General features: G+C 42.1%; 1 protein-coding gene across 2 annotated transcripts; it reads right to left on the bottom strand.

Moving 5' to 3' along the window:
* Window positions 1-450: 450 nt before the first annotated feature.
* Window positions 451-21,525, bottom strand: LOC124998357 (ankyrin repeat domain-containing protein SOWAHB). Of its 2 annotated transcripts, XM_047572695.1 has the most exons (14): window positions 21,160-21,524; window positions 17,316-17,377; window positions 15,604-15,801; window positions 14,870-14,956; window positions 10,251-10,307; window positions 9,832-9,933; window positions 7,780-7,792; window positions 4,954-4,958; window positions 4,401-4,487; window positions 3,148-3,150; window positions 2,737-2,739; window positions 2,455-2,527; window positions 1,988-2,083; window positions 451-1,098 (listed from the first exon to the last, which is right to left on the bottom strand). In XM_047572695.1, the coding sequence occupies exons 1-14, from the start codon at window positions 21,290-21,292 to the stop codon at window positions 920-922; spliced, it is 1,098 nt and encodes a 365-aa protein (XP_047428651.1). In that variant the 5' UTR covers window positions 21,293-21,524; the 3' UTR covers window positions 451-919. The 2 variants fall into 2 exon arrangements, with proteins under 2 accessions (XP_047428651.1, XP_047428660.1); XM_047572704.1 differs by lacking the exon at window positions 2,737-2,739 and having other exon boundaries at window positions 21,160-21,525.
* Window positions 21,526-21,775: the final 250 nt, after the last annotated feature.

The raw sequence follows: 21,775 nt of genomic DNA on the forward strand, positions 1-21,775 counted from the left end.
ATGTTGTGGCTGATCGGTGTATGTTGGTTGGTGCCTTATATGACAGGGTGTAGTTTTTTCAAATTCAGTGCAGAGAATTGAGCACAGACGGCAACATTTTCGCTTTTCTGTCTGAAAAGACTAAGTATCATCCACGTATTTAGATATTTTTTAGGTAGTCTATTCCTCTTTGAAAATGATTAAATACACATCACTTAACTTGATGCTTTATACATCGTTGACTAGTTCACAAAACCTGCAGATGAAAATAATCCCAAACAAATGGCGTATTTCCTCCAATATTAGTGACGTTTTATAGAATCTCTAACAGGCACTGTTCATTTTTTTAAAGGCTATAAATAGTGTAAGTTATTATCACAGAGGAAGTAGCACCACAGACAAGCTGCAAATGTATTTAAAGGACACTAAGGCATGACTGAATTTTACTTTTTTCCATTATATCTGTAGAGGATATCTCCAAAAAAATGTTTAAAAACAGAAGCGACTGGACTTGTGTTCTACTGGAAAGTGTTTGCCTTTTCTAAACAATTTTTGGATATACCATGAGGTGAATGACTGGGAACCTGCACAGACATCTGTAGAGGAAATCACCTTGATCACTTCAACCAACAGCCAGCTTAAGGAGGACGTGAGCTCATGTAAAAATATATGAATGAAGCACAATAAGAAACATACATGAAAATTTAAAGGCTTCAGGAAATACTTCTATGCTAACCTTAAATATTGATACTACTAATATTAATAGTTAAAGCTTCTGCGTTCAATTGTGTGTGTGTGTGCGTACATGATCCTGTGTGTGTGTGTCTGCAGAAAATAAATAAACACAGATTGATAGTTTGGTACGTACATGAGAGTAAATATGTATGAATGTGAGGACAAACTGAGAGAGTCACAAATCATCCCCGGAGTCTGTGTTTCCTCAGCGGGAGAATTTCCTGGGTCTGAATGCAGGAAGGGCGAGCTGATGCGGCCCCGTCCTCTCCTCCTCTATCGGAGCGAGCTCCTCCGCTGAGCCCCACTTCTTCTTGGAGTGGAACAGCGATGCCAGCTTCCTGTTCTTGTTCCGCTCTCTGGCCTGAGTGACCTGGAACACGGGAACTGAAAGAAACAAATTTTCACTGATTAAGGGAATTTCATGAGTTCCATGTCCCATGTTTCTCTAAATGACTATTAACTGCTCCTGCTTCAAGGTCTTTATGCTAGGCTAACTTCAGGATTTACTTTATTTGTAGCGTTCAGAAATAAAAGAGGTGTTGCACTACTCTATCCTCAAACAAATAATAAAACATATTTACAGGGATGGAGTCTGAAACAGGATTCTAGTTATATTCAATTCCAAGTCTGGAAATACACTGAGCTGCACGGCCAATAAAACCTTCCTTGAGTACCTCATGCAGTGGTGACTTTGCCAGTATTTAAGTAATCAAATCAAGTTATTGTACATGCAAAAAAAAAAACGGGATTTAGTTGATTGATATCTGCTAAACTTCATATTACTTATGTTCTTTTTACTGCAGCACGTCCCTGCAGAAAAAGACGTGGGTTGTTTTCCTTTTTGGCAAAATAAGAAATGAGATGAGACTGTAAGTGCTTTGATAGCTGCTAACTTAATATTTTATGTACCGTTTGTCTGGTAAATCATTTCAAACAGAAAACAGGACATGTGAACTAGCGCATGTCTTCTTTCACTAAACGCTAAACGATTCAGTGAGTGGATTTCAACCAAACTAAACCCAAAAAGTGTGTTTACCAAAAAAATGAACTATGTCCAAACATAAGATCCTGGGGAAGTTGTAGTACACATTTATTTAAACTTAGATCATCGTCTGTGGCTTCAGTCAGACAACTGAAAGCTATAACCCCCCCATGCCAAACAAAAAGCTGCAGTACTGTCTTTATATCACTTTAGAATGTTTCAACTCCTAAAATAAAAGCTGCACGCCGAGCATAGACAGAATTGTCAGGAGAAGAAGTATAAGACACTCACGCAGCTCACAGTCTTCCTCTGGACCGTCTGGTTCTTTGATGTTCAGATAATGACATGCAAGATGGCCGCTGTAGTCCCGTACGTTTTCTTTAGCCCCTGATAACACGACAAAAATGAAATCTCTGAAAACTCAGTCTAGTCATGGCTGGTGGAGATAATCCTCTTGTCTGACGCCTCACACCTAAGGCTTTAAAAAAACAACTTGTGATCTATGGGGAGACAAACTACGTACACAGGGTTACAACCTCCTGTCACTCTGAAACTGATTGAAAGGATTTATATTGGTAAAAAGAAGAGGTTTATCTTCTTAGCCAAATGTCAGTAGAGGAGAAACAGTTTCCTAAAATAAGTCATGTACTTTTTTTATGGTTAAAAATAACAACACTTTAGTTGAGACAGCGTCACAACTTTGCATTTAGCTTGACGCTGTCTCTGCAACCAGCATGTTAAATGAAAGCGCTCTTTACCATATGTCCCTACGAGCAGGTCGAGAATGCGCTGATGCCCGTGCAACGCTGCAATGTGTAAAGGTGTGTATCCCTGCAGAAGAAAACAAGAGAGCAAAGGGAAATATGCACAAAGGGGATCTGCACATGTGTATTGTGATGGTCTTCGGTAATCTCTTTCACTTGCTAGACACCTTAGCATGCGAACACGCCCTCAGCCATCACTCCACTGACACGTAAATGGCCGAGGAGTTTAAAGTGTAGTTTTTGTAAAGCGAGGTGCTTGAAGGCTTTAGTACCTACCCCCTAGAGTTTCCCAGGCCCAAACACAGCCAATGAAAGTTGAGGGGGAAAAAAATACATACAAATTAGCAAAGGTTATGGAAACACCAGATAATGATAAAAACATAATTGCCTGGTAATTCACTGAAAATTGCATGGCTGTAAAGAGCCGCGCATGCTAGCACATAGACACAGTGTTTTGGGAAACAATTAACGTGACATGACATGATTTATTAGAGGAGGACTCCTGCAGCCCCCTCCCCAAAAATAACCTGCTGTAATACATTTGCACAGCTGGATCTTCACAGAGATCATCTGGGAGCGTTACATCATTACAAGAGAAGAGGACGGCAGCCATGCTGCAATTTGTTGTTGTTCCTTTCAAGTAACTGTACATACCCTTCAGTGCCCGATAAAAGCCCAGCTACTCACGTGCTGCAAGACAGAAGAGCACCATGAAGAAGTCAGTGACACGGGACGTTTCACTAAAGCAAAATGCGAAGGTGCAGAGCATTAAAGGGGCACTCCACTCATTTTACACGTAAAGTTCAAGTTGTCTTGTCGATTGAATCGTAATTTTTGAAAGTTATACCTGCGTCACACGCTGGTGTTGTTTCCAGCTTGGTGAGAACTAAGAGGCCGTGAATGACCGCTGACTTTATTTCGGCCTTTCACACCCGAATGCTTTGTGTTTAACTGTGTGTTAAAAAAGTTGGTTGCTGTCAATATTTCTTTTAGCAGTTTCTGAACAGATGCAATTCCCACCAAGTTAGTGAGTTAATCATGGGGCCACCTTTAGTTCAGACACAATTCTATGAATGGTAAAAAAAAAAAAAAAAAAAAGTTTTATGGATGTGAACAAGACCAAATAATTATTTGCAACTATAAATTAGTGGGGGTTTTGTGTTAAAAAATGTGTATTAAAAAAGGTTGCATTGTGATCCCAAGAACACACTTTAGTTTATCCTAGAAGCCCGTGAGAAAAGTCCTCAAGGACAGTGACTCACTGAAGCTCATGATCAGAGGATAGCTTCAACTCATACAAATAAATACAAAATACAAATACAATTTTTGTATAGTACTTTTGTTTTACTTGACTGCAGTACTTAAAAGACTCTCCATGTCTGTGATTTTGTGTTTCTGATCAAAATGTGAAGTGCTCATGATTGCACTTTATTTTTTCCCACTCAAATATTTAAATGTATTCTAACATAGTAGCCCTTGTTTTTGCCCAATGATTGTAGGGTTTCGTGGTGACCCTCTAGTGTTCCACCGATCGGAACCAATCAGAAGGAATTTTTAATCAGATTGAACTCAGGTGACAAGTTTGCAGGAGGAACAGAAGCATGGAGACACTGAAACCACCAGCTGTTCAAACAAGTGTTTGAAAGATGAACAAAGCCAGATGTGAGTCGGTTAAGTCTAGATGTCTAATCCAGTTGACGAAATGTTATCCATGCGGTCATTGTCTTTGGAAAAAAGAAATGGTACTTCTACAAACAAAATGTGTCCTCTCACATCTTATATAGAGCTTGACAAACATTAGGGCCCAAAGTCAGGTTGTCTCAGCAGCTTCAGTTTCTTTTTTTTCTTCTAAATTCATTCTTCTCAAAATCATTTATTGAAGTGAAGCTTGAACTTGTCCGAGTGCCCCTTTTAAAATAATTGAGAAAGCGTGCACTCACTGATTTGGTGTTGACATCAGCCCCGGCATTAACCACCAGGGAGGCCATGTCCTCGTTGCCGTGTTTGGCGGCCCAGTGCAGAGCTGTCTGTTTGCAATAAGGAGAGATGTGTTAGTCATACAATATGCCTCGTCAATTGCCGCAGCATTATCAGAAGTTGTTATGCCTGAGCAGGGTTTGCTTCTCATTGGCTGTCTGAGGCCACAGGGCCAGCTGTGCACAGAGGGGAGTGGACGGATGGAGGGATGGTAAGAAGGAGGGATGGGGAGATGGTTTCCTGCCATCTAACGGAGCCTAATTACAAAACAACACAGCACTGTGCCCGCAGTTGGGGGGCCCGGCCGCCTGTCACAGGGGGGGAAGATTGATGATGTTAGTGTGACCCGCAGAGGGGAGACCCACCCAGACATCACCGCTCCACTGTCAGCACACGTCAAAAAGGGAAACATGAGAATGGAAGTCTCAGATAGACCCAAATGTCCTCGTGCAAACTCAAATGTGTGCCAAGACGTGAAAATGAATACGAGGCACACTGCAAACACAAGTCAAACACAAACCATATCCACCTGTTTGACTGTGATCCCCTCTGCTTTTCCTGCTCACTCTGAGCTGCGTAATTATGTGCTATCAACAGGTGAGAGCGGCGTAGGTGCACATGTCGGCTAAGTAACCACATCCATCCCTTCTACAGTCCGACCCTTAACAGAGCAAATCAAACGGTGACCATTTGATAATTACATATTAACTGCTGGGCGGATGAAAACCCCTTGACCTCAGCTCAGTTAGCTGAACACGTGCTGCCTGAGGAGCGTTTTAAAGTTGGGTCACATGAGACGTACACTACTTTTCCAGTACTTTTCCAAGTTTTTGGCACGCTACATTGTGGCAAAAAGAAAATAGCCCTTACAGTTACTTACAGTACTGTTCTTATGGTATTTCTAAACGAAGACCTTTCTAAACATCTGGATATGAAAGTATTTTCTCTTTTTTAACCCGTTTGTGTAGCTATAAGTTATATTTGTCTGCATTTTTGTCTGCATACACACCTGCACAGGATGCTTTTCAGAATAATAATACTGTAGACGGAATTTGACAGCTTTATGACTTGAATGTCATACAAACTGGCTGTAGCTCATTCAGTGCGTTTACATGCACGTGAAAAAAACTAATTATTGCCTTAATCGGACTATAACAGGAGAACTTAAATGCATGTAAACACGTTACTCTGATTAAAATCGGAGTTCTCATTGTCCGATTGAGACACCCAGATAATGCGATTGGAATCTGAGTTTTCATGGCCAGGCTTAGAAGAAGAAGAGGAATGGAGCTGCTAGAAGAACCGTCTGAGGGATAGCGCAGATCTTACCTGCACCAGAAGTAACGCGAACATTACGTACGAGATTAAAAAATGTAGTATTATCCTTCTGGTTGTTGTTTGAAACGCCGGTCTGCCGCATGAACGACTCGTTTATTATATCACCTAATAGGTCACCCGGAAATCGGGCCGTATTAACGTGGCATTAACCCGCTGAAAAGACACGTATCGCCACCTAGTGTGAAAGTTATTCGAAAGACAGTTATTCGATTTTCTTGCGCTGCATGTAAACTGGGACAAGGACTGTAGTGAGAAAGTCGAATTTTGAGCATAGCTCAATTAAGCTCTGCATGTAAACGCACTGACTGTTGAACTTGCCCTCTTGAGTTCATAAACTCTGACGCTAACTGTGCTAGCACAACCAGTTCATCCAGGAGCTGGTAACGGAAACATTTCCTCTATGAGGAAAATGATACAGCCCCATCTCTGTGTGCGGCAGGTCTGACAGACAGATTGTGATAGATGCTGTCTGGCCTGAGTTTCTCCATCTCTTTTGTCTGACCACTGTCACATCCAAAGACGGATTGCCCGGAGGGCCGTTTGACAGGCGGCTCGGCAGGTTTCCCGCAGGGCAGGAGTGACTGACGAGGCTGAACAGGATGCTGCGCCTTCCCCTCCTGCGCCTCTCGTTTCTGTTCCATGCACGCCGAGGCGGCCCCCCCACCTGTCCGATCACTCAGGGACGGCTCGGTCCCGCCACGTGCTCCCCAGTGAAGGAAGTGGTGGCTAAAGAGGGCCGACATCGACAGGAGACACAAAGGCCTGTGTGCCTGACACCTCCTAGGCTGCAGAGGAAGACGGTGAGGAGTGATGGGCTAATGATGTACTTACAAACTGTGTGGCAGAGGAAGTCGGTCACAGCAGGAGCGGAGGCCCACGTCACGAGGAGCATGGAAGGAGAAACAGGGGTAAGAGTGAGAAGTGCTGGATTTAGGTGAGATGACCTGTGCTATGTCCTTACATTTAAGTCACCTTCCACTGTTTGAAGAGCATATTTTTTAATCCACCTGATCCTCACAAACATTTGGTCAGAGCAGGAAACACTTAAGTCCTCCCAGGATGAAGAGTAATCCCTTCGGTCCTGGTCAAACATGTGATCTGGAGCGGGCTCTGCTGTGAACTTTCTACTGAGCTAAATCAAACCTTGACAGATACACATCAGCTATAATAACTCCCGGCTTTGAGGAGACATCTTTCTGTATCTTCGTACGTTATCTCTGGAAAAGCTTCCACCTCTGTTCAACAGGCAACGGCTGAAGGCTAAAGGGAACATCAAAGAGGCCTGAGGGGGACTTAGCACCTTCCCAGGGACACAACCAGCATTGTTCTACAATTAATCCCAGCCTGCTCTATTACTTTCAGATTATCTTTAAGTGGGTGAAGTCTTTGTGGGGCATTAAGACTCTCCTTAATCCCCCTCCCCTCCCCATCTCCCTACACTTCAATGGCGGCTGTGCTATCTTGTCCGGGTGGAGATGGCAGAGGCTTAGGGCTACTCTTAGAAGGTGGTCTGCCGTGGCCACAGGACAGTGTGAGAACTGTGACACAGGGGAGGGACAACAAACATGAGCTCAAATCTCTTAAGCGCACAGGGAGACAAATAAAAGGATTTGGGTTGTCAGGGGGGCACAGGAGCTAAAAAGCTATCTTTCATAATCCTTTTGATAGTGGACCTTTGAAATGCGCGATCTGGATGTTTTAACACGGGCTTCCCAGAATGCCATTACTGGGGAAATCATGAGCTTGTGAAAGTTACACAAGCACAACGCCGGTCGGGGAGTGAGGAATCACAGCGGATACATCTAGACATTTGTAGGAAGAAGCTGGATGGGAACTTTGCGGAGAAGATAGAAGTTTGATGGATGAAACGTACCCCCTGAGAACAGCAGGTGCAGGCATGAGCCGCCACGTGTGAAAACAAGAACACAAAAAGCTTAGTTAGACAAATATTATAAAAAGATCAACAGCATGTTGCACGCAGGCTATAGAAGGCTCAAATACTCACGGAGGTGAAGTCCTGGTTTGAGCAAGGAACACACAAGACACAAAAACATGTATTAGTGAACTCGGATTTTACTGAGTGATTGTTTACTTTGTCTTAAACGGAAGAAGAATTCCAGTTTACTACAACTTGGTTCGGACCGCTGTTGCTCTGATCATGAGTTAGTGCAACAGTGTAGCCACTGAAACAACTCCTGATGTTTGAGAGGGAAAGAAACACACAGAGGTGATCCTGGTTGGTCGAAACTGTTCCAGGAACTTCAGAACCACAGGAGCTGAAGCAGGAGCTTTAAAGCCAGCTATGCTTATTCCTGTTTGCTTTTCAAGCCTCGGCACAAGATTGATGGCAGGTGAAAAGGTGATAGATGGCTATTTGTTCAAGTTTAACGAGTAGCCTCCATAAAACAGCTTTTGAGATTTATTTTTATCTTCACACAGTCTCTCATTCTTTCCTGCCCACTGCTTATTTGCATTATCCCCGTTATGCATCAAGCGCAATCTTTTTTTAAACGAATCAGGAAGCCAATATGACTTTGGTTTCGTTCTCAATACACAGGACATTATTTTATGAATGAAGCAGTATGTGCGATCTTAAGGTTGACTAACCAGTAACCTGCATAACCCGACTCAGACCAGTTGATACGCAGAGCAGAAGTCTTAAAATGACCCTGGTCCTTCAGTCCTCTAGTGGAAATTTATTCAACAGCAAGTTCAGACAAATTAACTATAACCTATAACTACAAGTATCGTAGGCCAAATATGAACCAGTGTTATCTCTGATGTGTTTATATATTTTAGCCCCTTTCAGTGGACACCATGGGACCATATTAGGGTAAAAGACTGTACAGCTGTAACTTACAACAAACAAATAATGTTTATTCCATTTGAAATGTACCGTGGATTACTGTCAATTTACAAGCTAACTGTTTAAGAAAAGGAAGTGGTGGTTTGTCATAGCTGTTAGATTATTCACCCCAAACTCACTTTCAATAGATGAGGTAGACAGATGGAGGCAGTACTGGTTTTCACCTCTTCTTTCACTTTGTGTCACTTAGTTAAAAGTCACACGTCACTCCTGCGCCATGTGACAAACCTACATAATAGATTACGTGTTGCAGTGATACAGCAGTGATACACGTAGACAAGCGTGCCGCAAACCGGATGTGCGGATGGTCTAACACAGATGTCTTCTCTCTTATTATATTAAATTTAACCCCGTCCATTTCCAGTCACTACGGTGTGACGCACACATGCACGCGCACGTACTATTTAGTGGTGTAATTACGGAACAACGGCCACACATGGGCGCACAGGTGAGAACGCTGTCACTGGCTTAGCCCCCAACGGAGAGCAGAGTTGTAGTTCACTGAGTGGTTTAAGTTACTGCAACTCACATTCGCTTGCGAAAGGATATTTTAAATTGACAAAGCAACAGCATCTCTAATTCATGGTACAGTACAACCCAGACCAAAAAATATACATTATTCTTCCACCATTAACTACTGTACATTTTTGTCCCAAGGTGTCCACATGAAAAATGTCGGACTATGCCTCTCCTCGTCAGGAGAGTTTTTTGATGGACTAAAACCTACGAGGAAATGATTAGATGGATAATACTCGTTTGCTACTCTGAACCGAGGACTAAAGAGATGTAGCAAGTTAATTAGAAAGCTGAGCTGTTTTGCTGATTTCTCACAGGTAGCTTTGTCATTTACTTCTAAACGGAATTCAAGTTAATAAGTTAGCAAGGCTACATAGTAACAGCGTCATGACCACTTGGCTGCTTCTGTCATGTGACCTTTGCCTTGGGGTTTGGAGCTATCTCTCAAGAGTCTCTCCATTCAGGGAAGTCATTTTACATTCAGTTATACTCTATAACTTTGGAGAGAGTGTTTTACTAAAAGATTATTCCACTTGTTGTGTTTCTTGCCCCATCAAACCTTGTAGCAGTGATATTGCCACATTTGCAGAAGGTATTATTGACTGTGACGGTAATATCCAGTTTGTAGTAAAGTGGAGCTAAGCTTCATGTGTTGGAGTGGAGGCCAGCGCTACCTTCTTGTTGGCCAGCGACGGGTCCTGTCTGAGCAGCTGAGAGAGGTCAGGGACTCGAGCGCCGGCAGCGGAGTAGATCCACTCTTTCTCTATAGGATCCAGCTAGCACACAGACACACATCCTGTTGTAGGCTCTTTTGATAGTGCTGAGGCCACAAACCTCTAATCCATTTCCTACACAAGTGGCCGAGTCACAGCCAACTGACACATTGTGGGAGACACCCATGATGACGCCGCACAGAGTTCAACAGTTTTACTTCTGTTATTTATTTAGCGAGGTCAGGGAGAGTGGACGTGTATTCACGAAGACCAAACCAACAAAGCTGAAGCTCAATCTCCGTGGAATTGACATTTAAGAAGTTTTATCTTCTTTGTAAAAATATGTCAAAAGGAAATAATAACAAGAAAAAAAGACTTACGGCGACAGCAGCGGAGCCCATACTGCCGGTGCACTCCTCGTCCTGCTCCGACTCAGACTGGAACACAGAAATCAGAAGATTATTACTCAGTGGTGACACAATGCTAACGCAAGTTAACTGCACTGGATCAGTCATAGCGCTTGCACAGCATGAGCCAACATCACAGGGAACACACACACCCGCTTTCACACACCAGTCACACTCGTGTGATGTTTTCCAGCCGATGAGACGTGACCAAAGGGTGTCAGACAGATAGAGGTAATGAGGCAGAGGTGACGGCTTCACACACAAGAGGTAACGAATAACAATCCAATTAACAACGAACCAAAAAACAACAGTCAGGCCACGTGTTTTTGTCAGAACCTGAATCAGCTCTACAGGGGAAAATGGAACGAACACAGCGGCCTTCCAGCAGAGCGCACAAGTGTCACTCTGGCTGATTTATGTGAGGAGGACTTGACTGTAAATTGTTCTCAGATTACCTAGACATGGAGTCAAAACACTCGGCTCTTTCATGTCACTTAGACGTCAGCGTGCTGAACATGCAAAGTGGAGGGATGGTGTTTATGCAGCCTATTCCACTCTTGTCTGTTATTGCTGGACTCCACCAAAAGTCACATGCCAGAAAAAGCAAAATAATATTGTTGGGCATGAAGTAGATCGACTGGAGAGAGAGAGAGAGAGTGTTCCCTACAGCACTTCACGTGGTTTTCATGAACTCTCATTGTGGCTCTGAACAGTCTGAAGATTAGCTCAAGATGACCACTTCAGATGTGTCCACATATATTCAGTCTACAGTGATATAAAATAGAGAAAGTAGAGAATACGCATTATCAGAGCCTGTGGTTTAGTGCATAAAGTTTTTTAGAGTATAATATAAGAGAATAATAGAGAAGGGAAACTGCTCTGATACCTAAAACTGATTCTAAGGTGGCCTTCAAGGTAATTCAATTTAAAGTAACTGAGTATAGTGCTGGACTTAAGTACTTGAGGTGCTTGTACTATTTATTCCTGTTTTTATTTGTTTCCTTCAGTACCTTCAGTACTTCCACTCATTTCAGGTGGAAATGTTATACTCTCATCTCCTCTATATTAATTTCACAGGATTGTATCACAATACAATATATTTCTTGAGCCTGATGGAAATATTTCTGACCAGTGAAACTTAAGTGTTTATGTGGCAGCTGCATAAAAAGATACATCTGTGCTTATATTCCTCAAAACATAAATTTGAGTCAAACTTTACTGGTGAGTGGCTCTCTCCACTGTGGAGCATTCAATACGCCAGAAATATATTCAAAAAGGAATATTTTTTTTGACAGCACTGAATTCATTTAATAGAAGATGGAAGAAGAGGGATTCACATTTCCAGCATTGCTCCTCATTCTGTCCCTCCTGAAACCTTGTCACATCACTTGATGTTCACCCCACATGGGCCTAAGATGTGGAGAGAATGTGTTTATTCCAGTACTTACTTCCTCAAGTGTTTACATGGTTATTAGGAGCTAATATTTCCCTAATGAATGGATTATCATAGATTTACACCACCTATTTCAGTCTGATCAGTCCAGTCTGCTCTGAATGCGGTGGTTACATGAGACATATTTACAGATATCAGGCTATTACTCTGAGTACTAGTGGAATACTTGTAGCAGTTGCTGGCAGTACACTGTAGTATAAGTCTGGTGAAGTAATATTTTAGTTTTTAACCAGTGAGGCACCTCAAAGGACTTAGTCTTTAGTCAAAACCTCAATGAGTACTCAGAGTCATTCTCACAATGGACTGAAAGCACATGCACCAAATACAGGTTAAGTAACTTCCTTGAAAGTGGTTGCTACAAAAAAAACAGCCATTGTTGAAGAAATCCCGACAAGCAATTTCTGAGCTGTCTGTGAGTCTTCAACAGCTCCACCAGGCACTGATGTTTCCCTCTGAAGTTCCCACAGATAATTTGAACTTAAACTTAAGTAAGTGATCGACATACTTCATCCTGCATTTGGGGCATCGTATTCTGAGTTAGGAATCCTGTCCAACTTTAGGAAACTTTAGGAAGCAGCCGATAACCTCATGTGTTTTTATAAAAACAGTTTATGTCACTGCGGTGAACTTGCCAGCTAGCTCCTGCCATATAAAACAAAAGTCAACACAGAATGTAAAGTTCAATGTACTCACTAATACCTTAGATAAACACACTTAATCTGACTGTATTAATGCGCTGCCAACATGTTTCATCTTTCCTCTGTGAAGGGAGGTCATTGGGGCAGCCAGGCCAGGTATTTCTTTTTATTTATCTCTTTAATGGGCACAAATGATTATTATCTTTCTAATGAGGTCCAACATGTTGCTGTTTAGCATAACAACAAGCGGCTTGATTTAAATGCAGACTCTCCCCCAACTGGTTCTCCTCCCACTCACATTCAAAACAGTGTGGGTTACAGATCCAGGTAATTTACTTAGCACCACCTGGTGGGTAAATGCAGTGAAGGCACTGAACTGGGATCTGGGTGTTTTTGTTATTCCTCCAACAGAAATTCCACAGAAATGACCTGCATTAGAAACTAAAATGAGCTTTTATTGGGAATGTTAGATTTACACTACTAGTGAATCCTCTTCAGATGTAAAAGAGCATAAAAACAAACTAACAAACTCTTTAAAAGGGCGTTTGACATGCGAGACCACATACACTATGAAATCTAAGATGCTGTTTAACCAGATTTTTTTGTTTTTATTCATATCATGTTTCATGTTGACATGAAGCCTTTTAGATTCTATCTGGACTGAGATGCTGGTGGTTCAAGTGCAGTTATTACAGATAGAGTCTAGCAAGGCTCTGTCTGTGTTTTCAGTAGGTTTGGTCATATGTGTGTTCACATTACCAACACAAGCAGAAGCAGAAATTGCGTCATGTTTGAGCTACTTAATCTTTATTTCTTAACTTTTTTGTCTCTTTTCTGACCTTTCAGTTTACGTACAACCAGATTTCAGACTTGAGGCGTCATGACTCTGGGGGAAGGAGTGTTATCAGCAGTGATAACGTTGAAGATCAGTCTGTTTATAAACACTCACAAATATGTGGCTTTAATTGTTGAATCAGTTACCTGCTCTATTATAAAGGGACCACTTGGACATTACACAAGTAATTCAATGATAAAAACTGTCTCTAGATGCTTAAGACCCAAAACCCCAGAGAAAGGACTAAGGTGAAGGCCAAGTTCCTCAAGCTTGTAATCACTGATCAATCACAGGACCTCATCCTTGACTTGGCTCACCCTCCCATCTCACATATTGTGTTGTTCAACGATTTTCTGATCTCATCTCCATCTGAAACATACGAGGGAAGCGGCAAATTATGTTTTGTTTTTTTTTAATCCAAAATCTAAATGTATTTGAGAAGCATTTACTTACTGACATCTTTGGTTAGATTATTGAATCAATTGTATTTTGACATTTCCTGTCGGTCTGCTCATGTTCCTGATTCATGGACTTGATAGAACCACGTGCCCTGTTTTGCCGGAAAAAGAAACGACCCAGCCTCACAGACAATACCACTGATTGTTTATAAAGATGAATGATCCCTCTGGGACATCACCCATAGGATCCCCTGTAGAGCGGTTTGAAAGCCCAGCGTGATGTCTCAGGCAGTAACCGTCCTGACTCCATCCACAGCTAGATTTATGGTTGTGTGTTGGATTCAGGGTGTAGGCCGTGGAGCCATCACTGTGTATACACTTTGCAGGAATGTAAACAAGAATAACTGTGAATGTTTTCAAAATCTATTTCCTCATATCCTAGGAGACAAACAAATCCTCGACTGTGTTGATTTGAAGAGAAGAAACTGTTGATACGCATTTATTAACTTCAACCCAAACACGAGCCACCCGGAATTTTTAAAAGTGCACAGAGATATGTTTTTTCTTTTTTCCTTTCTTTTCCTTTCTTTTTCTTGGCAGATTGTGCACCTGGTGTGTGTGGATAGTATGTATATGTGCGTGTGTGTGTATGTATCTATGTTTATATACGTGAATAAAAAAGATTAAAAAAAATAAATAGTTCGCAGACAAGCTCACAGTTGAGTAGCTGCCAAATAGTGTTTTAGCTTCATTATAACAGAATGACGGAAACACAGCAGTGCAGGAGTATAGATGGTCATAGGCCGCCACTGAGAATAACCAAAGCCTGACGCTCCATCTGATTCAAAAGAAGTGGCAGAGTTGAGGTGAACGAGTACCCTGAGGCAAAAAGCATGGGCATCTACTCAAATCCACCATACCCTTATTATTTATTTAAAATTTTGTCACTTGATATCATTTAAATAGATGACTTGCACAAAATCTAGTTTTTATGAATGGAGAAATGAACTATTCTGCTGTGTATCTGGACATTTAAACATGGAGGTCTGTAGAGAGCGACTCCTTTGGAGTCAGCCTCAAGTAGTGGCCACTAGAGGAACTGCAGGGGCTCTTTGGAAATTGGCTTCATTTTTCAGCCTCTGGAGGTGGCAGCTCAAGACAGCACACATTTCCTGGTAAGAATGAACATAATGTACAGTACGTGGGTGGAAAGTACCTGTGCTGCTGCTGCTGCTGCTTTGTGTCAGTACGTAGCAGCCTGGACTCACCTTTGACCCCGAATCTCTGTCCAGCTCATCCTCCCCGTTGCTGTGCCCTGACGATTCCTGGACCTGGATGGCAGGATGTGGCTGTTCCTACAGGAGAACAGAACAGACATGAAGTATCACAGCGTGAGCTGAGCCTCCACAGATCAAACATTCAGCCGTCATTAGCACTTGGCTCGCTCTTTTCCGACCTCCACCGTCTGGGTGTGGACGGATAATGTTTGTTTTACAGCCTGTTTGAATAAATCATATGTGAGGACATAACATACATCACATCCTCCAAGTCTAGGATTAAGTCCACAGGTTCACTGTAGGAACAATATGTAGAAGTACATTAAGGGGATTACTCTGCTTTAAACCAGCGCATGATGTTTATTTCCACAACTGGCAAAAGCTTCTATGCATTAGTTTCAAACAGCTCTGCTCTTTATGTAAAGACATAAGCCCTTTGACCTTCTCTTTCTTCTAATAAAGGCGAGTTTAGATTGAACCCAGCTACAGAGCTTTTTATTTCTCTCTCACAGTGTTCTTCTGTCATTAAACGCTGACACACGCTGGCAGAGAAAGGGCACCAACAAAGAGGGCCTTGTTTAGGCGCATGTATGTGTCGTCCACATAAAGAGTAGACGCACATCGCACATTCAGCAAGTTGCATTTTAGCCGCCCGTGTAGTTGCTGAATCATGCTTGCTTGTCACACGTTTAACATTTAACTCAGAATCCCGATTTTAAATTCACCTCTGTGCATGGCATCGGCTCATCTTGGGGTTCGCCGGTGTGGGGGGATGTCGGGTCGGTCGCCGCCTCCCACTGCACGGCGGCTGTTGTCGTCCTGGCCGGGCTCAGACATCGGCCTCCGTCTGTCCCGTGATGTTTGCCCTCTCGCTCATTCAGCAGCTGTCTGTATTTCTTCTTCAGGATAAGATACTTCTCGCCCTGAGACGGAAACAGAACAACATGTTTTTTAATCTGCTTTTCATACAGTCGTGTCTGAATTTACTGATGCTTGCTGTTTGGTCTAAGTAAAAGACAGCAGATACAGTTTCCCGTATATTTTTGCCACTCTCCAACATTAAACTTCCTTTTCAGTAGGGCTGAACTGAGCTAAATGATTAGCTGTAAGGATTTGCTGATTTGTAGTTTTGTGTACATTGAATATGTATAGATTTTGGACTGCTGGTCAGACAGAAGTTATTGGCACACGAATTGATGACATTTATTAGTTGCAGCCCTGTGTCTTTCATAAAGAATGCCAATGAAAGCTATAAAGGTTGTAAAGGTGTCTTCTCCTGTCTACACATTAACATACACCCCCTATGAGTATATATATTTATAGTCAAGATTAACATTATCTGCTGGAATTAACAGCAGATAATGTCTTTGATCAGGTCTGCACTTAATTATTAAAAGTGATTTCTTCATTCAAGGATTTCATAGCAAAATATGTGATTACATGCATTAAATAAAACTTTAAAAGTACAAGTCACGGTTAATGGTAAGCTAACCAAGGGAATTACTACTCAGGAAATACACAATATATTACATACAGCCCTTAATACAATCACTGATAGTAGACTCAATTACTCAGCTTGAAGAATAAAACAAAGAGAAATGGCTGCCTTGGTTTTGTCCAGAGTGTTGAATGTATTTATAGAGGAAGACATAGGATTTCTAAAGACTTATAATCATTATTATTATATCATTTAAACAGATGAGTTATATAAAATAAAATACCCTGTACAGTTATCAGAAATTAGCTGTAGAGACCCCAAACCATTTTTGGACCAGGGTGGAAACATGTTTATTTCTGTTAGAGAAAAGACAAACAGGACAAAACATGGAGATCTATGGGGATTGACTGGCTTTTGGAGTCGGCCTCAAGTGGCCATTTGAGGAACTGCAGTTTTTGGCAGCCCGGAGGTTGACTCTCGGTCCAGAGGTATTACAGTGTCTTGCCTGCTCCTTGATTAATATTTCATACATTGCCTATTTAATTATAGACAAATAGTAACTCCACTTAAACCTGTAATTAAGTTTACAATTGTCTTCTTGAGTTGCTGTGTCCACGTTAGCCTAGATTTCTCTTAGCATTGGACACAGAGCTAAGCTTATTGTGTTCTGCCCTGTCACTATATTGTCATCCTCAACAGAGAGATGTGAGAGTCAGTTTTCACAACCAATCATAAATAATACCCGCGTACTCTCTGACATTTAGTCAGCATATAAAAATAAACCACACATAGTTTCCAGAAACTTTCAATCTGCAGCTGTCGTCTCTTGGGGAGGAAACCAGTGGGTACAATCAGACTGGACATCTCCTTGTTCAGTAACAGCAGCTTAAGTGAACCTTTACCCTTTATTCCTCAGTGTAGAAATATGAGCGGCAAATCAGGGCGAGCACAGCTTTTTTCCAGAAAAGGTAAAAAAATATTTTAAACAGTTTAACTCACGTTCTCGGACTTCACCACAGCGATCCTGTCGATGATGAGCTTGAATTCCTCTCTGTATTTAGCTGCAAGGGAAAATATTTGAGGTGAAAAACTGCAAACTAAATATAGCCTCTAAACAACTTGAACGGCTTTTTTTCTGTTCATGCTCAAGCAGACCCAAAAAGTGTCACCAGTTAATTGTAATGAGTTATGTGCATCCTAACACTTGATGTCTGTATTTTGTGTTTGTTAAGCAGATGAAGGCTCCAAAACAATTCCAGTACTTTAGGTGTGTCATGGAACAGAGCAAAGATAGTCATCAAAAATAGTAGTCATGGAGAAAATATGGCACAGCAGTCACGTAATCAAGAACAGGGCATCCCTCCAAGTTTGATGCGAAAACTGATTAAGAGTCAATGAAGAGTCACACCACTGCATTAAATGAGCTGCAGCTCTTACTTACTGGCTGCTCCTGTAATAAAAGATAAGGTGATCCTTTCGTTTTTCACACATTTGCAGTGTCACAGCAGCAGCAGCACAGTTTAAGGACCCTGCACTGTCTCTATTCTATGTCTGTCTTTTTCTATCTGAAACGTGTCCCAGTCCCTTTGCTTTGCAGCATTGTTACACAGGTTGTTTGTTTGTTTTTTCACATCACAAATACCTGGTGATTTAGAGTGATTTGACTTGTTACTCCTACTGCACATATTACAGTCAAAAACACAGAAAAACAGTGCGGTTTGTGAGCTGCAGTGCGTTGGACAAGCTGCTGATGTTGTTGTTGTTACTTAATCTGAAATGAGATAAGAGGAAGGAGGTCTGCCCCAGTCTGGCTGACTAAGCTACATGTGGTTCACACCACAAAAACAACCGTTACTTCTATAATCTTCAGAGGAAATGGGTTTCCCTCTAGCCGGAGCAAAAGATCCAAACAGATCTCCCTCCGGGCAAAAACCTGAGCCACCACGGCAAATGTTTCCTGTGGGAAACAAACAAACTTCCACTGGTACAGATAGCTGGTAGAGCTCATCAGATAAAGAGCTCTCTGTTTTGTATACACCAGAGAGCAGATGCTGGACTTGTGCAGAATGTGTGATTAAGAGCTGGTTATCAGGCAGCAGGGACGCCTACTGGAGCACAGCATGCTGTAGGTATTCCATTCATGCCTAGGTGTATGCGGGGCATGCAGCTCAGGACAATTGCGGTGTTTCCTCTTCCTGACGCAGACGGAAAGCACATTTGAACCGAGACAGATGCACAGCTCAACAACAGGAAATCCAAAGGAAGCCACCACTTACATTTGTCTCAACAAAAGAATTCCTTGCTGAGCATAGTGACTAACAGAGTATACTAGTTATTTATTAGCCAGGAGTCTGCACAAACACACACACACACGTACATGCACCTCCTGCCCCCTCTGCCCCAAACACCTCTACACCTCCCTCCATGCTCCAGTTATTTGGGATCTGATGAAAAAAGCGCCCCCATTAGAGCTCCGCATCCAGTCATGCATGTGGACTTAATTATGATTAAAACACTATCATCACAATTATGACATGGAAAGCCACGGCCACATGCTATGACAGACTTTAAATGTGTGGGAAGCACTTCTCTAATTGGACAGCCATGTCAGATGGCTGGGTATCAAGGCGGCCCACTAAACCTCTGTCAACAACTGCAGCGCTGACATAGCATCTGGACGACTGCTATACAAGGTCACTCTGGATAATCATTTGAGGAGGTTGAAATATGTTTGTATTTCAGACTGGGCCAAAGGTAAAGGCACCGCTTAGTGGAGGGATAATACTTCAGTGCAAGATTATTTGGGGCTTGGCTGAAACTAAAAATGCACAAAATTTGTTTTTTATTATTGGTCATTTATGGATTGTTTACATTTTAAGGCTCATAATGAGGCATGCTCTTATACTATGCTGACAGTTTAACAACTGCTGCAGTAAATCCTATTATTAAATAAATTGAAGCTGCACACTTTTTTATAAGAATAAATCAGTCTCATTGATGCAAATAAAACTTAATTTATAAGCTATAAAATGCTACATTGCTAATCTAATACACTGCGCTATAGCTTTCAGGCATGATAAGTGGCTCCAAGTGGCTCATGTAAGCATGGCACAGATAAGCCTTTCTGGGAAGAAACTTAATTCATTGCTTATACTAAATATTTAGATCAGCAGTGCCTGCACGCTTTGCGCTAAATGTTTACAATCTGCAGAAACAGTCCGTCCTGCTGCGTCGATTATTTATACGGTATATCTATCTGTGAGTGTGCTGTATATCCAACAGTCAAGGTTTACGTTACGGATCTCTGTTTGTGTTGGTTGTCCTTGTTTCATAGGTCAATGTTCCTCCTGTAGCCGGCAGTTAAATTCCTGCGTATGTGTGAATTTACTTTGCAAATGAAGATGTAGTTCCAAAAGTTCTACCTATACACATAGAAGAAAGTCTCTTCAGGAGACCGGTTTGTTTAGGACACATTTATTTAATGACATTTGTTGAAACGTTTCTATAGACGAGACGTCGATTTAGCATTATCTTCATTTTGAGGCTGCAACGTTGTTTATTACAGTTTAGTTTCCTTAGATGATGTTAGCTTTGATATACAGCGGCCTCTGTGGCCAAAAGTGGTAATTACAGGTTAAAGTCACCTAATTTCACTAAAAAACAAAATTGTGTTCATGTCAGCAGACTGGTGGACCGCAGGAGCATGGCTGGGATTGGAGATGTGTACTAGGTGATTGTTTTTTCCTTAAATGGCCCGCATGTAGGATTTACTAGCACCTAGCACCAAATTTATACTCCCTACTTGTCCAAGCATGTAGCAGAACCTACAGTAGTGTAAAAATGTGAAAGGCCCTCTACTAGAGTCAGTATTTGGTTTAACTGTTCTGAGCTGCTGTTGAAACATGACGGCACAACATCAATTAAGCAGGTGCTCACGTTAATCTAAAGACTTCATAGTTCCAGCTATAGAAATATATCTATCTAGGACTTTCTATCTGGTAACTGCCTGCTAATGTTCCTTTTTCTGGTTAGTTTCTTGTTTCTTCGAGTGATTTGATCTAAACGCAAACTCTGTGGCATCTTTTTTTTTTTTTTTTTTTTTGCGTTTAATTGACTTCTAGAAATCACTGTATGAAATGCAACATTGCTTGCAGTTCTGTTTTCCTCTCTAAATTGTGTTGTTTCTCCTCCCAAAAGTTCTATATCCAGTCTTTTTAATGGGATTCACAGTTTTAACTTGGCGTACCTAGGGAAGTTGCAAAACATCACTCCCAAAGACATTTCCCAACAACTGTCAAATATGAGAAGAATTGTGATGTTTGTAATGATTCAGGACACCGATTGCGTAATCATCTGTGGAGCCAGTGGGGGAGAGAGGAACAAATACACAGAGAGGGGAGTGATCCTGGACTCAAATGGTGCAAAATAGTCCTAATTCTTCCCGAGCTCTGTACGAGGAGCTGCAGGGACTTCATGTGACACTGAATGGTGGCTTGTGTTGGTGATGCCTTGGTTCAGGTCCTGGGTTTAACTGGCCTCTGGGAGGAAATGACACAATTCCTGCTTGAAACTCTTAGGAGGCTTTTAATGCAAACCAGATGTCTGCGTTAAAACAATGCAAGGACGTGGAATCTGCCGCGAAAGCTCACCGTGGGGTTTAAAATACAGTATCCACATCAGTCTAAATACGAGGACTGTCCTCCAAACACGAGGTCACTTGATAATTTCCCATCACACAGCTGTAAAGATGCGCAGCGCCGCATCACATTTCACGTCCCCGGCTCACGGGCCTCATGGCTCCACTCAATAGCTAAATCCACGACGGAACCCACTCGCTACTTACCACGCAATTGAGTGTCACTGTGCCCAATAAAAGGCTTAAATGTCCTCAGTATATCTGCATTTTTCACTCTGCCTGAGTTGCCTCCGGCCGAGTAGAAATAATCCAGCAGCGACTCTTCGCTCACATCACTCATCTCAGCGCGGCGTTTGGAGCGTCTTTTAGCGGCCCTGCGTGTCTCTCCCCGGCTGTCCGCGGATATTTTCTACTCTTTCGGGATTTGTTCACTCTTCCATGAAGCTCTCGTCCTGGCTAATTTGTTACAGTACATATCTAAACTTCACTCCACCCAGACGAGCTGACCGCTGCTGCGCCTCCTCCTGTTAACCCTTTAAACGTCTTCCTCCTCACACACTCCAGCCTCGGAGCTCAGCGGCGCAGGAAGCATTCACATCATTTACTGCGGGAAAAGTGCTGTCACACACCTCGTGACTGGCACACGCACTGTACTGAAAGTAGAAGTATCGTAGTGTGAGGGAAACTGATTTAAAATGATAGAAATTAAGAGAAGCGCGGTTCCTGCACAAATGTCGCAACGTTAGTATCGTTAGTATTGATGCTTTCGTGCTTCTGCAGCATTTTACTGGTTACAAGAAAATGGCAAAATAATGTGGGTGCT

Source organism: Mugil cephalus, chromosome 1 (genome assembly GCF_022458985.1).
Source record: "Mugil cephalus isolate CIBA_MC_2020 chromosome 1, CIBA_Mcephalus_1.1, whole genome shotgun sequence".
Classification (NCBI taxonomy): domain Eukaryota; kingdom Metazoa; phylum Chordata; class Actinopteri; order Mugiliformes; family Mugilidae; genus Mugil; species Mugil cephalus.

Excerpts from the sequence above, each read along its gene's own strand:
- LOC124998357 (XM_047572695.1), bottom strand. The coding sequence starts at position 21,292 with ATGAGTGATGTGAGCGAAGAGTCGCTGCTGGATTATTTCTACTCGGCC. Across the intron at positions 17,378-21,159 it reads CAGTGACACTCAATTGCGTG|CTAAATACAGAGAGGAATTC; the intron begins GTAAGTAGCGAG and ends TTTCCCTTGCAG. Across the intron at positions 9,934-10,250 it reads TGGGCTCCGCTGCTGTCGCC|CTGGATCCTATAGAGAAAGA; the intron begins GTAAGTCTTTTT and ends TCTGTGTGCTAG.